Source organism: Pecten maximus, chromosome 12, assembly GCF_902652985.1.
Source record: "Pecten maximus chromosome 12, xPecMax1.1, whole genome shotgun sequence".
Taxonomy (NCBI): Eukaryota; Metazoa; Mollusca; class Bivalvia; order Pectinida; family Pectinidae; genus Pecten; species Pecten maximus.
Genome location: NC_047026.1, coordinates 13305747 through 13326992, shown reverse-complemented (window position 1 = coordinate 13326992; position 21246 = coordinate 13305747). Strand labels below are relative to the sequence as shown.

The following is a 21246-nucleotide window of genomic DNA, read 5'->3' as shown; positions in this document are numbered from 1 at the left end:
AGTATCGTGATAGAGTGACCTTCACCTTGGCGGCTGGAGGACCCTTCCAGTTGACAAATCCCTTGACCACATCCTTCAGTGTACATAACTCAACACACTCATCCTCCATGTCTAGATAAGTGATCAGTCCTTTCACCTCGTCTCCTTTGACTAAATCTACATCTGTAAAAGGAAACTATTTTTAATTCAACAATTCAAGATACTGACAATGACGTAAGAATTTCTCATCTTTCACTGTGATTTTAAATCTTTTACTGTGATTTTACATCTTTCACTGTGATTTCACATCTTTCATTGTGATTTTAGAGACTGATTTTACATCTTTCATTGTGATTTCAGAGACTGATTTTACATCTATTACTGTGATTTTACATCTTTCATTGTGATTTTACATCTGTCATTGTGATTTTAAAGACTGATTTTACATCTGTCATTATTCTCTATCATACACCTGGCAACTCTATAATGTACAGAAACTATATTAAATGTGTTGTATTGTCAAATATGTGATTATTGAAGATAAACTAGTTATGAAGTTGAAATCATATCTAATCTACAGCAGTATTTGTGGCCTCAGTCTCAGTACCTGATATATGACAGTGGCTCTTAAGCTCCAATTCATGCACTCAATCAAATATACCATTGTTGTTAGAGCAGGTATGACCTTGACCTCTACAAGTTAACCTCTACACTGTTTGTGAATTAAGATGATCGTCTACACTGACATTTTTAATCATACAAATAATTTATACCATATTTACCTATCCTGTTACCTGTTGTGATGATGGCCTGTAACTACCATCTGAACAAAAATCTAGAATAGCCTCTATGACGATGACCCTTATTATACAATTTTTAAATTAACTTTTGAACATCATCTACAAGACGACTTTAATATACTGTACGTGTACTTATTTTTTTGGTGGTGTTCTAATATTAGCACCTTTCACACTCAAGTCATTGCACTTGTTCAAGTGCAGTGCTAAAATTTCTCCCACCTGTCATTTTGCATACACAACAAATTGGTCTACGATCTTTCTCACAATGAGGTTTATATACATCAAATATATATAAAAGAGGCTGTGAAGATGCATTCAGTAGCAGCTGATCTCGGACGTTTTCCAGGTATGGAATGATCACATGATCTATGTAGTCCGACATTGCTCTAATGGTTTCGTTTTGCATTATATGTCAGTCTGAAGGGATTTCAAAGTTTGGATGGTATGAATTTGTTTCAAACAAGAATTCCACGGAAGTGGAGGTGTCGCCTGTGTATGCGAATAATTAAAGGGTCATAACTCTTTAAAATTAGGACTTGAATAAAAAAAGGTCCGAATAAATTTGGTTAACGAACTTGTCCACAGTATTATGGTTACGAACCTTCCCATGCAGTTTCAAATTAATCCAGTAATAATTATTCAAGTTATTGAGTGGAAACCATTTTCGCAAAAAATTAAAGGGCCATAACTCTTTTAAAATGGTGCGAATAATTTTGGTTATCGAACTTGTCCGAGCTATCATGGTAATGAACCTTCCCATGAAGTTTCGAATTAATCCTTTCTAAACTACTAAAGTTATCGCACGAAAACCATTTTCCGGACGACGCCGACGCCGAAAAGTAATACCTATATGTCTCCTTTTTCAAAGGCGACACAAAAAGTGTATTACTGCTAATCTTAAAATATTCTTGTGACAATTGCATGAATTAAAGAGTGTACTTATTATAATAAGTCTACACACCCTTAGAGCGCTTAAATATGAGTACGCTAAAATATCTACAAGTACAGTAACCATTTTCCATTACACACAGCACACCTATTTTCGGGACTTCCATGACCCTGACCCTATATATAACCTTGACCTTTGAACTTACTTGAATCGACGTTATGATTTGTGATCACGGCTTTACAACCACTGTCCAACACACACAGAAGGCCAATTTCTGTGACCTCTGTGACCTTGCCAGTACAGACTTCCCCCACATGGTGCTTCCATAATTTCTTCTTTCCTGTCAATCAAAGTAATGCAATAGTAATGCCTTGAAAAGTTTACATATTTCTGTCATAGTTCTAAATTTAGCCAGAAACACCTCAGACATCTCAGAATAATTATGTGACATTTTTCCTACTAGCAATTATAGTACAACTGTTTCTAGCAGCTTAGGATTAAGGAATACATCATTCATTGTATTTGTGGTAGAACTGTTTCCAATGCTGGCAATCATATCATCAGAAACTCTACTGTACCTCTCCAGCAACCTTGCTTTTGGAAACTTTACAAATAACCAAGCATACTTGATATTGCTAATTTAAAAGCAATACATGCCCCAAACCGACCCCAGCTAAAAATAGTAATAGTGACATTGATCTTGACCCAAAATCCCTGGAACTCGAACCTATCATGAGATAACTATGATGATCCTTAATCACTGTATGAAGTTTTATGAACATTTCTTAAGGAAGCCGCTAGAGTGCTGACAAACTTTGGGGTTAGATACATAATATGTACACAGAATGTACATGAAACTTATATAAACCCCCAATTTTACTGGTAGGGAACTAATAATAAAGCAATAAACAAATCTTGTTTTTTTTTTCCATTAAAGAATGTATAAAAATGTGACATTTATAATATTCAGATATCTGATTATTCATACTTACCGTCAGTCTCTTTTGATAATTTTTGGACCATATCCATCTCCCGTAGCATATCTTTCAGGAGGTTTATTCCGATATCTGTATCACCATGGTAACAGTCATTCATTCGGAGAGAGGCTAGGATGCGAGACTTTTCTCTGTCCACCTGCAGGATTTTGGCACACACAGCTTGACCCACAGCATACAGGACTGAGGTGTTGCGAACCGAAGTGTCCGCAGCATACTGAAATTAATGTTATGGTAAATCGTTAAGTCTCATGTCAAACTTACTTTAAATTTTTCTTTGGAAAATAGAATATTATAATAATCAGGGATCCACTGTATATTACATTTTCGTATTACACTGCATGTTACATAAATTGCAGTATTACATGTACATGAATTTTTAAATCTCAATTTGTTTAAAAAGAACCGTGCAAGTCATTAAGATAAAGCATAATTATCAAGTTCCAGAGATGAGTGAGGGGTCTTACTGAAATCATTAAACTGCTGTAAGGAACAAAAACCTGAAGTCATTAAAAAACGACTAAATCCAATATGTCCTTTCCTGGAGGTGAGAACAGTTGATTACATAATTATAAAGCCTAATATCTAGTTTCAATGAGATTGGACAAACTGTGAGAAACTCCTTTCTAACCAATAAAAGTTTACAACAGACAGATGAAAGGAAAATGCCATTAGATAAAATAATTACTCCAACCTGTGAAAATTTAGTGGCATAAAAAATCCCAGCACGTCCTAACCAAAGAAACTAACCGTGCATTCATTTATCGGATCTGTACCACTGGTACTGGAACAAATCTGCTGTGCTCATAATGAAACGCCCTATTCTGTACCAGCAGAACCGATCTGGTTCTTGTGAATTGTTTTTTCAAACATACCACTTGGATCAAAGATGGCGGAACTGTGATTCTTCATATAGTATGTAAATGTACTTTCTGTTAAAATGAGATGGGAACTCTTCATTTGCGATAAATTCTTATAAATTATATTGTCAATGATTGACAAAACCATTCAGGTATTAATTTTACATTTGTTACAGTTGTAAAAACATAAAAATAATCGGTTTTTATGTTTGAAGGGAGCGACAACCACCATCTTAGGAACTCACTTGAGATTCAATAACATTCCATTATACAACATCATATACCTATTTGGTACTACCGGTAAAAACCTGATGAAGGAAAACACGGTAAATAAATCTTGTCAACAGCAACAACACCTTGAATTAATGAATATTGTGTGTATAGGAAACATTCTTAATTATAGCATATCATAATTACAGTGAAGATTCAATTCTCCATATCAATCAATCCATATACATCTAAATATAGGTTGGTATTCCTTTACCTTATTAGGTACCAATGCTCTCATCCCTCCTGGGAACTCCACAAATATACCATAATCCATCAGTCGTGTTATACTTCCAGGAATGAGCAAGCCAGGCTGTTAAATGTAAAACATGAAAATCATCATACTCCAGTTTAGAGAAATGTCTGATGATATTAGGTGAAGAGTAATGTTCATAACACATTTTACTCAAGATGAATAGGATAACTTTCAAAACATGCCAATTTTAGCACTATACTCAAATTGCATTCCATGATCAATGAAAAAAAAAAGATGATTCAAAATATGTTTAAACCTATTGATATCAATAATCTGGAATACTTTAAAGTAATTAAAATATACCATGTATTTTTAATCAAGTGTCAATAAATTGATGACTACTCACCTGTAGCTTATCAAACTCGGACACGACCAGATCCGTGTTGTCACACATTGACTTACGATGAGAGACGGTCTATTCACTAGCTAAGGAATACAGTTGTCCTTTAACATGTGCCATACCCAGTAATTTTAGTTTAACACTGTCTAGTAATCTACATTTTACCAGCAATATATAATATTTAGAATGTCCTAGCTGACAATTAATGAAACTGTTCTGGGTTTTGCTATAGATTAAAACTTCGTAAAATTATGATATATTTTCAGGATCAACTTTTCCTTGGTTCTGACTTCCTATAATTTGAGGCAAGCAATACTTCTCATTTTACTTTTGTAGTGCAATATATCTTATATACATTATCAAAAGAGGACCTGATTTTAACAACATTCTTCAACTTAACAAAGTTCCTTAACTTTTAAAATCTTTCACATTATGATTAGGGAAGCATTATTTCATTTAAAGAAATATTGAAATCTTAGGGAACTTTTCTTAAATTACTTAATACTATTAAATTATTAAGAATATTGATGAAACTGGGGCCTGATCATCCTTACTTCATTAACCAATCCTCCTTAAGTGTTGAATCCATAAAAGATGCACTATACTCCCGAATAAATATCATTCAGGTAAAACCTCCATGATTAAGTGAGAGGAGAAAAACTTGACACTATACAGTCTACAGAGACAAGGATACCAGAACACTCTCTTTACTGAGGTACATGAGTTCTTTGAGGGCGACGCCCTCTCTGTAGTGAGTCATCAGCAGGTCGCAGCAATCTAGATTGTCAGACAGGTGATTACGAGGCAGGAATGCCTCCACACCTGTTGGTTCTAGTGTAACATTCACACCTGTCTTTGTCACCGACTGCACCTTCCCATCCACCAGCTGTTTAAGCATCAAGATGAAAGAGATTTATTTAGTAAATTGATGAATTACCAATAAGTGAAACATTCATTTTGAGATGTTTTGAAATGCTTATAATAAGATGCTTTAAAATGTTTGCATTGGAGTTCTGTGGAAAACCAGAAATATCAAAAATGTTTCATTTTTCCTTCCCCTTCCTCCATCTTCGGTATTGAACAGCTAATGTAGAAATATCTTGATTTAAATAAGAATTTGAAACTTACCATTCCAATCTCAAAGCCATCTGGAACCTCCACAACTCTGTTCTTGCCAAATGGTGTCAGCTTAATTTGTGTACCCTGTCGGAAAAATGTAATCCAATTAACGAGAGGGCTATTCCAGTGTAAAATATATACCCAAAAAGAGAATTCAAGACATGAAGACATTCTATGCATGGCGAGTGCAAGATAAAATGTGTCTTATAAGATATATAAGGTCCTATTTGTATTGCTGGGCCAATGATAGAAAATAATCAAAAATCTGAGGGGAATAAAAAACATAATAAAATTGATCATTGACAACGATTTTGAGAAGGCAATTAATCGGAAATTTCTGGGGGTGTATGTAAACCTGAAACTTCGCCCATTTTTGTAATATTAACTTTCCAAGAAGCAGTTGATCTTTTATTTTACTGATATATTTATCGGTTGTTTACATAAAATTAATTATATATAAAGGGAATTTAACAACAGTTACTGTTAAATGCTGTCTTTGGTATTAAAAATATTGATAACAAAGGGCAAGACATGTAATAAACATACATTTTCTACAAAAGGGCAATTCTGTGCTAAATTTAGAAAACTGTTTATTAACACTAATTGATCGATTTCGAGTTCCTGATTATCAATTCTGGAAGTGAAACCAATTCCCAACACTACCTACCGTAAATATTCGCGTATAGTGCGCACTTTTTTTCAAAAATTGACAAGTGAAAAAGACCACTGTGCACTATACGCAAGTACAAGCCTTTTCCCAGTCAGAATGAATGTGATTTGACTTAGATTTGTGATCGTTTCCTTTCACAGCAGGATTGATTTAATACTTATATATATATATAACATATATAAAGCATTAAGAAAGTAGATGTTAACAAATAATCAAAGAAATGAATAGTTATTTTAATGTTTAATTCCTTGAAATTGTGTATATATCAGCAACTACATGGATTTATCTAGTTCCGTACACATACGATCTCACTTGAGCATGTTCCCATAATGCTCCGTATTCAGGTCCAAAACGATGTATAACATCTCAATTAACGTCAAACAAAACTTGAAATGATAAAGCAGTACTTAGTTATTTCATACTTCTAAATTAATCACCTTATAAATCCAGAATGTTGCCAGAAACTGATAACGTTCAACTTGTTTATTTACGGAAGCTGTAACAAACTCATGCGCAATTAGGCACGGGTAACACTAATGCCTTGATCTCGTGCAGCAGTCACTGACCAACTGGCCATATAAAATACAATATGACTGTGAAAACTACCGGGTTACTCTTATTTATCGTCTGCACTTTAGATTTATCCATTACACATGTTAATTCATTGATATAAAAGTTGTGACCAGCACGACGACTGCAGACTTGTTTCCGTACTGTACTGTATACAAAATGGCGGCCTGTGTTACATTACGTAGCAGTCAGCTTACTAGTCAATCTTGTTATAATTGAGCTTAATTAGCTTTGTATGTTCGTGGAAAGATACCACAAGAGACCATACCTGTGTGAAAATCACAAGGTAATTGAGGGTAGGATTAATTATTTTGTTGGTACAACAGCGTAGATGGGACCGCTACAATTTGCAAGCTGACTAGGCCTGTGGCGGTATAATGTAAACAACCTGTCAATCCAATGTGTCAAATCTGACCGGTGATTCCATTAAATGTGGTACATTGTAAATAAGCTTTCATAAGTTACAAATTCCTATCATCTTATGCTTTAGAATTCATCTACCGCTCAGTTGAAAATTGAAAAAAAAAAAAAATTAACATTTTTTTTTTTTTTTGAAAATGAACCTCAAAAACGTACCTGCGCACTATACGCGAGTGCGCACTATACCCGAATATTTACGGTATATTTTGTATCAAATCACTTCCGTTGGTGGTTTTTGTTTGAAAAACCTGCAATTTTCCTGGTTGGCATTTTATGGATTAGCCCAGCCATAAACTGATGGAAATATCAAGCTGAAAGAAAACAGGAGAAAACCTTCATTATGAAAAATGAAGGCGAGTTCTTAGAAAAGTGAATCTATTTTACACTCACCTTGAAGGAGAGAGTTAGTCTACTGGATTCCTCATCCCAGTTCAAAACTCGACACTTAACCACCTGGCCCATGATGAAGACTTTCTCTGGGAAGGGAATGTTCTCTTCACTAAGCTCCCTCCGTGGAACCCATCCCTGTCAACATGTAAACAACCTCATGTTCTATGTTTCACATTATAATAATTTGTTGACCTTATTCATATTAAAATAATTCTAGGATTTTCATAAAATGAACTCAGTTAACAAACATGCTCGTTTTGGCATACTCAGATTTATTACAGGATTGACCAGAATTGGCACGGTGATGAAAATACAATATACAGAAAAAGTGTACAGTGTAATCACATTTAATAGGAATATCATATGGACAGTAGTAACCTCTAGTTATTATCTACATATATATCCATACAAAAGTAAAACCTCCAGTTTCTTTCCTAGACTGGAGAGGTTAAATATGTTTATCTACTTAAAACAGTTCCATCAGTCTGTTGATGTCATCAACAAGCCATGCATTAATATATTGCTGAAAACCAACTAAAATTATTTAAAATAAACCATTAGTTTTGTTTATTGCAATGAAAGCTCCCATATTTAATGGCCTAAACCTTTAATGTTTAACTGGTGTTTTAATGGAATCAACAGGTAGTAGTGAGTATATTGAGAGTTCCTACCTTTATGTTATTGTAAAAGGCGACCAGCACCCCTTTGTCCGTTATACTACAAATAAATCCATCCAGAACCTGATCACGTTCTAACTGGCTCCAGCTTGTGAGAATGGGTAGTTTAGAATTCACCAAGGACTTCTTCCTAGTCAGCAACACCTGTTTCTTCTTGATGTTCACCAATAAAACCTGCACACAAATTCATCAGATCTGTATACAAATTAATCATGTAATTTTTAAATTTATAAAAAAAATGCAGTTAATATCCATAAGTGATAGTTTACATTTTATCATGAAAATATTAAACTTTGAGGAGTTCACTTGTTAAACAAAGAGGCACATGGGCCTTAGTTCTGAAATGTTCACCGGTAGATGATGTTTTCCTTTTCAACCAACATTTAACACATTTGGCCCCTGTGACCTTGAAAGTAGATCAAGGTCAGTCATTTGATCAAACTTAGAAGCATGCTACTGGCCCAATATCAAGTCCTTGGGCCTCTTGGTTACCCAGACATACTCTTGACTTAGTGCAGCAGTACTTACCCTACACTTGATTGTAGTGCCTGGAGTAAACTTTTTACCCGGGTATTTCAATGGGAAATCAGAAAGATGGAGATTTGGGATGAAGCCAGACAGACGATTGGTGATATTCACGGACACACCTTTCTCATGGATCTGATGGACAGTACACTGAAGAAGAAAGAAATACATATGTGTTGTGTATTGGCGACAGGTTTAAGGGACGCCTCTAGACCTCAGAATGGAGTACATATACACTTAGGGGAGAAATTGATATAGCGATGGACAAACATAGGACTATTGCTGGTAAAACTAGAGATTTCTTTAAGTTGTAAGTTGTAGTAAATATGCAGTACCATCTTAGAGCATCCCATGCTGTATGGATTACAAGCAGTTTTGTATTAACAGGGTTTATACAGATTATGTCAAAACAAATTCAAGGCTTTTTCAATGTCCTAATTAAATATCCAAGCCCATATTTTCCTGTCATCTAAGTCAGCTTGAGAGGGAACAAGAGAACAAAACTATCCACTTGATCAAAATACAATTTGACATGGTAATTATTAACGTCTGCAGGGGAGGCGGCATAGACACAGTTGAGTCCAAATGGTCAGTGGCCAGGGTTTCACTTATTCTAATGAAACCTTAATATTCAAGGATTTTTCAAGGCTGTAAACCAATTTTCAAGGCTTTTCAAGGCCCAGAATGAAATTCAAGGTTTTTCAAGGCCCAAGTCAAAATTCAAGGCTTTCTCAAGGCCCGTGCTAACCCTTTGTAAACTGTATGCCTGTAAATTTCCAGTCAAGGTATATTTAGCCCGTATTGGTAAAATCAAAATGGACAAAAGTTTAAAAGTTTGCTCTTCATAAAATAAAACATTATCCTTATACAAATCAGTAATAAGTCATGAATTCCTTCCTGTCAAATTGCATCGCTGGAACCTAGAGAGAGAGGGTCACATGCTATAATTACTCTGCTACTTTTAAATTAATACTCACCTCTAAAGTTGTGCCTGGTAATATATCTTGAAACTGTAAAAATTTTGTAAAGATGGACCTACAATAAAAAGGTGGATATTTTTTATAAGAACATTTAAGGTATTGTGACACTGATGGATATCAACATTTTTCAGTCATATTTTCAGGGTTACTAATATCTCTTTGTTCCAACAGTATACCAGGTAAGCATAACAGCATCTTGATTTCAATATTTTTATGACATCATAACAACAATAGAATTTGACAGAAATCTATGGTAACCGTAGATACCATATAGAGGATTATTTTTGCAGGGATAATATTTTGCATTAATGAGCATACATCGTTATTCAATCTCATTGAAACATACTCACATTTAGTGTTTGCATGCTTTTCTTTTCGGTTGTGATATATTATATCAACATTCACATGTTAAACAGGTTGTACTTTGATGTTGGGAGCAATATTCACGTTTCATTAAATTTGAATTCTTTTGTCTTAAATAAAATTTGCAAAGATTTTGACCCATGAAATAAGTGTATGGTATATGGTACTTAATACAGGGATATTTTGAACCACAAAATGTTTCTGATGCAGAAGTGTGAATAGTATTTGCAGAAAATCTGTGGTTGTGATGAGGGCAAGTAACATTACTAGACAGGCTAAATGGTCATTTTGTCCCCAGTTTGCAACAACTTATTCTGGATTCAAATTTAATTGCAGGCACCTATATACAACCAATGAATAGTGTTAAAGGTCAGTATATCCAACATTTTGTGTGGCTATTTATGATGTTACAATATATTCCGAAATACACAAATACAACATAGATGACACTTTCCTATCCCTCTGTCACCATTGTTGACTATAGCCTGGGAATTGGTAAACAACAGCCCGACGTTGGAATATTTACTGGTGCTTTTACCCAATACCAGCATGAAAATAATGCAAAAGGAAGATGTTATAACTCTGAGCTACCGATACATGTCTTAACTAAAGATTCTCTGGTCAGGATCTGGAACAGGACACTTACTTCTTCAGACTGATTATCACCAGATTGTCCACAGGGTTGAAATCCATTACACGACACCTAGAATGATGAAAATCATATTTAACAGCCTGATGAACATCAAGGTCATCAAATAGAGGTCAAGGTGATTTTTTTTATGTTTGTCTGATGAAGATTGCAGAGTGAAGTCCCCAAAAAATCCAATTCAGCTGGTTGTGTTACTAACATGATTTATTTAGTCATATATAGTCAATATGAAGAAAATATTTCATATAAAAAAAACGTTTTCTATTCTACACCTTTCTTATATTTTTTTCTTCCAAGGTTATATCAAATATAGAAGAAAAAGCTCTTACTTGTGAATGTCATCGATTTTGAAGTTGTCTTTGACATTTTCAACCAAACTGTCACTGAGATTTGGAATCTGAAAGAATTGTCAGAACAAAATTACAATGTGGGAGTGAAAACATCAAATAGACAATAGGATTGTGTAATTTACATACTATGTGAAGTTAAATAAACATTTTGTTAAACAGTTTGACTTTCATTAATAACTTCTAATTGTCAGCATTGCTTGCAGCAGCAGATTTTAATTTTCAAAATTTTCAAACAGTTTTAAACAAATCAAGGAAGTTAAATTTACTCTGATTCAAAGTTTGCGATCCAGATTTATAACAATATAGATCGATAATAGCTATTGCATCCATGTCTAGATTTTTGTGTCTTATTATCCTTGTATGGAAGTAACCAGCTATATGCTATATCATATTCAAACAAGAAAGTAAATTTAGCACAACAGTACAAAACTATCCACCATGCAATTTCCAAAAATTATACTTCTTAATATTAAACTTTAAAACATTTTAATTTGTCTTTTTCAAATTAAATTGTTATTTTCTGAATTTTATCTCCTTACATCACAGAAAGCTTTTACGCCATCGTCCAGTGAAAAATAAACTCCAACATGACTGTCCACATTGGTCACAGTTGCATTCGTAAGGATATCACCACGCTGGAGTGAGCCAAACTGATTCTCCGTCGCAACACCGGAATAGTCAACCAGGTGAGGTAGAGCAGAAAGGGAGATAATCTTCGTGCTTCCATTAACATATAAAACAACAGCTTCAATCTGAAAAAACAAGATGACTATTATGTTTCCTGCATTTTTGTAATACTCATTTTGCATTAAAATGTGTTAAAGAAAGTAATAAGTAATACAGTAGTCAAAATAGGAAGAAATTTCATATTTTTTTTTTTTTATTTATATTCGTTTCAGAAACTGATATATAAAAGTAGTGTAAGTTTTGTTTAACACTAAGATCACTTCAACATTTGACCTGTTTTTGTTTAAACTTTTGCAGTGTAACAGAAATTTCCACATCATACAATATATTTAATGTATGACACATTTGATTTTTTCACCAGCCTGGGATTTTAGTACAAATTTGACATAAATATCCAATAAACACTTATTGTAATATAATATTTACAATAACTATTCACTACAATTATAATATTTATTTATAATATTTACAAGCCATGGTTGCACAAAATTTAATACCCAGGAACTAGATCTGACAAGGACATAAGCGAAACATTAGCCATACTAAAGAGTATATAACAGTAACATGTAGTATCTACGTACTGTAACAGCACTTTGGTGGACTGAAGTGAGAAAAACCGACATTTCTATACATGTACAAAGTAACAAATAATCATACATACCTCAGGTCGAGTTTTGTAAGTCATGGCTGGCTTAGGTAGGTGAGAACAGTGGATGTGTCCACGGAACTGAAGAAATTTTACCAGCAGTCTATCCTCATCAGCCTACAATTCAACACATGAGTGAGAAGGATGTAATGTAAATTGTAACCATTTGGTTTGTTTTGTTTGAGGTCCTATTAACAGCCAGGGTGCCAGGTGGAAGTGGAGGAAAGCCAGAGTACCCGGAGAAAAACCACCAACCTACGGTCAGTACCTGGCAACTGCCCCACGTAGGTTTCGAACTTGCAACCCAGAGGTGGATTGCTATTGATAAAGTGTTGGTACACCTTAATCACTCGGCCACCGCGGCCCCAAAAATTGTAACCGATTATTAACATATCAAAAGACAACATGGATAAGTCACCAATTTAATACTAAAAACTATTCTCAAATATGAATTCAACAATTGGCTAAATTGTTTCTTTTAAATTTGTCTGCTGATGACAGATGGAATCTCATAATGAATTGTTCAGTACACAGCTTCCATATACGATCTATGTCTGTAATGTCACCTTAAGTAAGATTTTCTGATATTACAACTTAATTACTGCTGCAGCAGTATCAGAATCAAATTGAATACAGTGTAACAATTGAAGATGAAGTTACAACTACCTTTTGTTTTGTTTCTACTGAATCACATAATTACCTTTAGTTTTGTTTCTACTGAATCACATATATTTTGTAACACATTGTAACATATTTAAGATATTTACCTTCGTTACTTTAGCTGTGACTTTCATTCCTGGCACAATACATGTTAATGGTAGTCTCACTGAGCTTCCCAGCTGTAACAAAATGTTGATCAATTACAAACACAACACAAACATGTGAAAAACACAACACAAATCAATGACAAATGCCACACAAATTTATTACAAACTGAACACAAACTTATTATGAACTACACACAAACTTAGATCAGGACAGAATGGAGCTGTTTCAAACATTGTATTCTACAAAATATTGATGATGAATTCTGTCTTTTTTTTTCATTTCTTTAAGTAGAAAATCATTTTATAAAAAATGTGATTTGGCGACTTTTTTTTGTTTACAAAGATCTTGATTACTTATTGACTCACGTGTGATTTTGACACTTTTTTGGGAGTCTACAGACCTTGATTACTCATCGACTCACCTGTTATTTGGACACTTTTTTGGATCTATGGAGACCTTTATTACTCATTGACTCACCTGTGATTTGGACACTTTTTTGGGGTCTATAGAGACCTTGACTACTCGTAGACTCTCTCCAACATCCTCCGACCCATCACCTTCAGTGGTCACTAAGCAGCGAACCGCTTCACCAACATGGAGAGATTCACCTGTGAAGTTCAAAGCCATCATTTACAAAAGTTTCCTACTTTCTAAAATTGAACTACAAACAATTCATAATCTTAAATTAGTGTGGCTTGAATTTGAACTTTGAGGTGCTGGTAGACATTAGGTTTTTTTCACACCTGGTGTATAGTGTCATGGGCAATTCATGTCAGATCATTGAAAATAGCATTTATTATTAACAATGCAAATTTCAATATGCATAACTGGAGACTAAGGGCAACTTGCATATAAAATTTGAGAAAGCTCTATGAAGAACTTTCTGAGAAACAATGAAAACAATTTTCAATAACAAAAGTTCAAAATGGCTGCCTGATTGACTGTTGACGAAAGGTGATTTGAACAATCTACCTTCTGATGAGGTGGGTTAAAAAGCATCATCTTTTAGTAGATGGTTTTGGAAAGATCATACAAGATAGTTGATTTTAATACTAAATCCTGATCCTGATCTTAGTCACAAGCAAGTCTAACATAACTCATACCTAATATACCAGATTATACCAGATATAATATATCTACTCTATAAAGCCTACAGATTTGTGAGAAAATTATATTAACACAACAATTCAAGACAAGGCCACAGCTATGGACCAATTTTTAAATACCGTATTTGACTTGATAAGCACACTGTGCACTTACAAAAGGGGTGTGCTTAATAAAACCATATACAGGGGAAATTTTCCATGCAAAATCTGGGAGGAAAAGATGACTCTTTTCTTTCATTTAAAACATTTATGTAGCTAAAACAATCCAGAGACTTTGGTTAAAAGACTGGAGATTATATTGGCAGATCAGTGAGGTATAAAGAACTTTTTATATGTTTCAATTTGTGCACCCATCCTCTATTCCCGAAAAATAGTGGGATGTGCCTATAGGGGCAGATGTGCTTATTGACATACAGTAGTACTGATCAATGATTTACCATTGTTGAACTTCTCAGCATCTGAGTGGTTAAGAAAGGCTCGGGTTCCACTGATACCAATATCCACCACATAACCATGATCCTCCAGACTCTGTATACAGCCATGCAGTACCTGTAGGAAAAAGACATTTTTCCCTGTGAAGGATGCTTTTTCTATCAATGTTTTTCTTCTGGAAATCTATAAATGTCAATTTTTCCTTTAATAACTTTAATTTATCAATATTTCTGAAGGTATGACATTTTCAGTGATTCAGAAATAAGTATAGTCAAGATAACAAAAAAAGAATATCTCTGTTCCAACAGTCTGTCATCTGGACGACAACAAATTATTTCACTTACCATACCATTCTTGATGTGACTGGCCACCATACCCTCATTGATCTCCCTTGGATTGATGGTCAGTTTGAAATTATGCTTTTTCTTAAAAGCGGACGTCTCAAACACCCTGCACGGCAGTAACTGACCAACACGGAATATTTCGTGAAGACTGGGGACATCCTGAACAAAAGATTGACCACATACATGTTACACTTGCTTGGAAAAACAAGCCATTCATACTTAGCAAATTTAAGACACTGTAGAATTTTAATGGAATCAGGATATATATATATATTGAAACTACATAAATGTTAATTTTCTTGCAAGAAGTTGATACCAAATTTTTCTCAGTAACTCACCAGAGCATTTGCAGATTCACTAGAAGAGGCCTCTGTCAGTTTTTGGAGAAGCTGTGTGTAAGCATCAGAGATGTGAGTGATTTGGACAGAGCCCGACAAGCCATTGGGAAGTCCCACACACAAGGAATAGTCTTCTACTTTTGTTACACTCCCCATCAACAGCATCCCATTGCTCACCATCTACAAGGGTAAGATAAGCCATGTAACATCGCAGTACATTGAAACAGTAGAGTTGGGATCACTATGTACATTGTTCAAGATACTGCATCCGATTTGATAACCTCCCCCCCTGCCAGAGGTAGATTAATTTATCAAAACTTCAAAATATCGTTTTAAGCAAGAGATTCAAAGGGCCTGCTTAGCTCAATTTGGTTTCAGTCATCATGGCAAATCATGACAAATCAAAATAAACACTATACAATATTCAGTTTCCCTTCACAAAAGTTACAAAAGACTGCTTCAGACAAAATTTTATCAAAAAACCAGAAACTTACATTTACGTAATTTTGGGTGTTAAAACAGGAAACATGCATGTACTTACATTTTTCTTCAAGGCACATGTTCTTTCTACAATTTTCTCAGATATATCATTCTTAGGGGTCACTTTCACTTTCTTAGCAACATTTTCTTTTCCAAATTCTTTCTTTCGTTTCTTTTTTGGTGTTTCGGATTCTTCTGACTGAAATAGCAACAACTTCCTCAGTAAAACTAAACCATTCTAATGCTTATAGATTATGTTTGCCCTTAAATTTATAGTAGATACTAGATCGTCATAGTTTCAAATCATCCACTCAAGAATTTCCTTTGATGTCCAGTATAAATTGGTACATGTTGCAGCTGTAGATTTCTCAAATCAGTGTGTCTTTAGTAATCATACAAATTGAGCTTCACAATTATACATATCATTATCAGAAAGAGCACAAGTGGTTTTTTGACAGTGTAACTTAATTGAAATGCACTTAAAAGTCAATAAATGAAGATATCAAATGACATAATTACAGGAAATTCAATATGTAATATTTATTGTTTGGTAACAATATACCAAAATATGTCATACTTAATTTAAATTGATACCTACATGGAAAAGGTCTGCATCATCTACTTTAACAGGGGCAGAGTCTTTTTTAACTCTTTTTGAGCTACCACCTCTCGGGAAGTTTTCTTCCATTTTGTTTCCTTTACTTTACTGAAAAGAAAATATTTCATTATCAAAATAATCATATAAACAATGGTTAGTAGTTAGAACTTAATGCCAATTAAAATAATGTCTACATATTTCCCTAGTATAAAATATATATTACTCTCAATATCTCTGTATATAATGCCAATACATTCATACAATCGAAATTTACTCTCATTTAACTACACGTGAGACAATTACAAATGATGAGGCCATTCATAGGGATTTGATCACAGACAATCATAAAAACGTAACGCGAACAGTGATATTGACAACGACCCTCAAACAATTTGTGAAAATCCATCTATCACCGACGCACAGGTCCGATTTCATACAGTAGTTCTTGGAAAGTAGTCCGGATGTACCGGAAACTGTTCTAACGTGTGTCCAGGAACTCAACGTAAACACAAACAAGCAACAGTTGAATACTTCTCCCATCGAATTTAACATTATTTCTAATAAACTATGAAACTACTATCATTTTGGAATTGATTGTAAATACTGACTTAGTAAAATGTCGATTAATTATATGGAACAATGGTGTGTTGTTTGACGTAGCGCTTACTGAAATATGTCCGCAAAAGGCTGGATCCAGGTTATATTGAAAACCGGTTAATTTGAAGTATTTTTCAATTCCCCGAGCATTTCAATATAACCGGGTTCGACTGTACATGTAGCTATATATACATTCATTGTAGATATCAACTTTTCTAAGACGGTTCGATATGAATTCCTTCATTGCAGCCTAAACATGTAGGCTATATATCTATATACCTGTACATATATCCTCAACTCAAGATTCATTATGATGTCATGTGAAACATATTGTTTCATCTTAAAGCCACATACTCCAAAATTACCTAAAATTCTAGTTGCACAAATCTATTAATGGCAATCCAAGATGCTCATTTACGCTCTCCTAACATTAAAATGACCACTGCATGGCATGGACGCTTGACTGGGGGAGTCCTTGAGACATCAGTGTATAAAAATAACTTGCTGCATTTATTTTTATCGCAGTATTTGTCATGGAGCCGAGAACGAGGCTATAACAACATACACTGCACATAAACTACACACATGGCCGTTATCTACATATCAAGAATAAGTGAACTTTGTCTAATAATGCTTATATTTAAACACATGAAAAATTGCCTAATAATACTTTTATTTAAACATATTAACAGAATATTTGCGTAATAACAGAACAAAATAAACAAACATACATTTAGATACATAATTTTAAAATGTAGCAATATGCATACAACAAAACATGGATAAATATTTAAGATCAGTGAAGTTGGCAATGTTCAAAAGCTAACCAGCAATCCAATAGACGTCCGGCAAAATCGGATTTTGAGTCCATTCCCTTTTCTTCTCTTGCTAAGTTATAAGTTCCGACAAACCATTTCCTGTTTTTGCAGGATCACGCATTCTGTGTTCTGCCATTTTGTATAGACTGATAACCCACCCATTGCATTATGGGACTATTTTGCATAGAAACTTGGTCTGCTAGACCCAGTTATTATTTTTTGGGAATTTCTCGTAATATTACTTTCATAAATACACATTTTCCTCCAGTTTTTGATTCACGATAATTTGTTGGGTATATATTAAGTCTGAAAACTGTAAAGAGCTCGAAATGTAAACATTTCTTTGGTGGGAGTATGTGGCTTTAATATAAGCATAATTAAAACATTTTTTCGGTGGGAGTATGTGGCTTTAATATAAGCATACTTAAAACAATCTGTTCATCACTGTTGCTCAAAAATTCCAGATACGAAAATGAATGGTTCCACCCTTTTGCTTCTTGACATGATGTTTACCTTTACAAATTGTTGTAAAAATTTTGTCTATACATTTCGTCATGTACTTTCATTGGCAGATGATTTAGTTTTAAAAAGTACTGTAAGCTTACTCTGAGCCATCTTAAGGTTGTTGCCATTCAAACAGCTTGCCTTATATCATAAGTGCTCTGAGTTAATAAAGTGCTTAGAAGCACTTGCTATCAGACAATAGCGACAAACAGCACTTGAACAAGCCTTGAAGTGTAAACCGAGATGACTCATCCGGGCATTGTCAGTCGGTAAAAAATGTCCTGCGCATCATTCATAAATAGTACATGAACGTGTTCCTATGCTATGTTAATTGTGACAGTAGCTTGTGCGTCTTGCGTCAAAGTCTTAGGTTTAATGCTAGCTACAGTCATGTGAGTTTTGTATATATGTCTCCATTTTTTCTAGGGAGGTTTTTCTAATTCGAAGGCATAAATTACGCTTGTAGTACATTGTACGCCCCTTATCTGGAGCAATGTACAGTCAAACCTGTCTATAGCGACCGCCCAAGGGGAGGCAGAAAAACGGTCACTATAGACAGGTTGCCTTTATAGACAGGTCAAAATTATTGCACCAACAAATTTACTTAAACCTGTCATAAATAAATTGTCATTGAACAGGGCATTCAGAAGACAAGTCAGAAGTTAAATAAATGCATAAACTTTATAAATCTGAAGGGTTTAATATTTAATGATTTGTGGACCCAAACACAAAATATAACTCAAAATGGTCTTATGGATAATTTTTTTTTTTAATATTTTGTTCTGAAGTAATGCTATATGTATCTATCAAATTATCTCCCTTTCTTTCATAAATAAAGAAAAATAATACACAATAATTAATTAATAAATTATATTTGTGTTACTACTAATTATTTTGTGTTATAGTCTTTAAACCAAAATATTTTTTTTCTGACCCAAATTGAAATCTGGATATTTGTGTCTGTTTACGACTTTTTGTTAGTCTTGACTAATTAAAGATGGCGGCAGTACAAACGCTAGTACCGACAGCTACGATTAAGAAAGGCATTATTGGCTTTCATGTGAGTAAATCTTGTTGACAGATATGACCAGTGTTTGTTATTGAAGTGATGTATCCTAGTTGTAATCACAAAATTAACTGACCGTGTCAAATGAAGCCACCTGTGCACGGTTGTAATGTAATACCGACACGCATGGTGACCCGACTCCTCTCTTACCAAGCCCCAGGCCAGGGCAGCTACAGTAATTATAGGCTTACATGTGGTAGAGGTCTTTTGTTTATATACCCAGGCCAGGGTTGTGGTGGTCCTTTGTTTGTATAATCAAGCCAGGGTCGATGTGTCTGAATTTTCCGGGGATTTTATGAGGGATGACTGCCGAGATCAGAAGATGGCCGACAGAAATCAGTCGCTATAGAAAACAAATTAGCGACCGCCGTTCCGAAATCACCGGTCGTTAGCCACACTAGACAGGTAGTCGTTATACAGAGGGTCGTTACATAGTAAAATCTCACGGGGAATCTTAAAACCGGTCGTTAGACAGGCAGTCGTTATATACAGGGGGTCGTTAGAGCAGGTTTGACTGTATATATGTATTTGATATCAGTGTAAAAAATAATCATGGATGGTACATGTACAGGCTTACATGTACATGTATGTTGGTGAATTATATTTCAACAGATGAAACTTTTAAAGTGGCAAATCATAATCTGCAAATAGCACAGTGTTCAAATGTTGGTTTGGAATAACATGTACCTTAGTACATCTATAAGTGCACTATAGCAAGTTTAGGGGTATTGCTGAGTGGAATAGCTGACACTATGGGGTGAACATGACGGTTGTAACTTATGAAAAAGTATATCTGTCATAGCAAATAATTAACATGAAGTTTTGAAAATGTTGAGCATATGTATTTTTGAAAAAAAGATGTCAAGCTACAGTGTACGAGGTTTGAGACAAAGGTGCATTATTTTATGGGGTTAAACATCCTAAAAACATGCAGCCAGGCTCGTATGAGGAGGGGTATCAAAAGGAGATCAACAGAGGGCTGAGGTAAACAAGAAAAAGAAAAAAAAAAAACAGGAAAAAAGAAAAATATTCCATACCATATACATATGTATGGCTATTCAAGTGTTGTCATGGTCACATGGATTAGAAAATCGATCCAACTGCCCATATATTTGCAACCCCCCCCCCCCCCGCATTCTGACATTCCCTATTATTCAGTATTAAGACACAGATAAGAGACTGCGTTTTTAGTTTTTAAAAAATATGGGTGATAATGATAAGAGCACTTCATGATCAGCTTGGTCAACTTCCAAAATTTCGGGTAACCTTATAAATGTTAGCTATAAGCAAGCTAGGAGACCACGTGTTTTTGTTTACATCGATGAGGCGAATCATTCTCATGAATATCCTACATAAACTCGGTATAAGCCGTGTTAAATAAGACCCCTATATAGCCAAGATATTGATGATACTATTTGATCACAAATTCATCTATGAGATTATGGGTAAATCTTGTTATATTGTATTTTATACTTACACCACAGGGAAACACATTTAACGCCATTTTAAAACATTTTTAAGACGCGGATTTATGCCTGAATCACAAAGGTTCTTACAAAAAATATAATAGCAGAACCGAATCAGCGGCCGATAAAGTCCGGATTCTGTAGTTCGTACACAAAAATAACTATGAAGTTCACGTTTCCTTTATTAATACAAAAAACTTTACTTTATTTCCATTGTGGAAATCCGAAACCAAAGTCAATAAAACACGTTTATTTGGTGCTCAATGAGAAACGGACCTTATTCAGTTCTGGGGCGAA

The 21246-nt window shown here is 34.5% G+C and overlaps 1 protein-coding gene across 1 annotated transcript in view; it reads right to left on the bottom strand.

Annotated features, from left to right (window-relative positions):
• LOC117339502 (protein RRP5 homolog) overlaps nucleotides 1-21004 on the bottom strand; it is a 43960-nt gene extending 22956 nt beyond the window's left edge. Inside the window, exons 1-23 of the mRNA XM_033901139.1 lie at nucleotides 20961-21004; nucleotides 16499-16606; nucleotides 15962-16099; nucleotides 15421-15600; nucleotides 15083-15241; nucleotides 14744-14855; nucleotides 13678-13808; nucleotides 13200-13271; nucleotides 12448-12549; nucleotides 11639-11851; nucleotides 11079-11146; nucleotides 10747-10803; nucleotides 9735-9792; nucleotides 8761-8907; nucleotides 8227-8406; nucleotides 7556-7690; nucleotides 5515-5589; nucleotides 5081-5272; nucleotides 4393-4461; nucleotides 4008-4103; nucleotides 2661-2880; nucleotides 1874-2008; nucleotides 26-162 (exon numbers count right to left, since the gene is read on the bottom strand). Coding sequence (XP_033757030.1) covers nucleotides 26-162; nucleotides 1874-2008; nucleotides 2661-2880; nucleotides 4008-4103; nucleotides 4393-4461; nucleotides 5081-5272; nucleotides 5515-5589; nucleotides 7556-7690; nucleotides 8227-8406; nucleotides 8761-8907; nucleotides 9735-9792; nucleotides 10747-10803; nucleotides 11079-11146; nucleotides 11639-11851; nucleotides 12448-12549; nucleotides 13200-13271; nucleotides 13678-13808; nucleotides 14744-14855; nucleotides 15083-15241; nucleotides 15421-15600; nucleotides 15962-16099; nucleotides 16499-16588 — 2766 coding nt within the window. The 5' untranslated portion in view covers nucleotides 16589-16606; nucleotides 20961-21004. The remainder of the gene's footprint in view (nucleotides 1-25; nucleotides 163-1873; nucleotides 2009-2660; nucleotides 2881-4007; nucleotides 4104-4392; nucleotides 4462-5080; nucleotides 5273-5514; nucleotides 5590-7555; nucleotides 7691-8226; nucleotides 8407-8760; nucleotides 8908-9734; nucleotides 9793-10746; nucleotides 10804-11078; nucleotides 11147-11638; nucleotides 11852-12447; nucleotides 12550-13199; nucleotides 13272-13677; nucleotides 13809-14743; nucleotides 14856-15082; nucleotides 15242-15420; nucleotides 15601-15961; nucleotides 16100-16498; nucleotides 16607-20960) is intronic.
• Nucleotides 21005-21246: the final 242 nt, after the last annotated feature.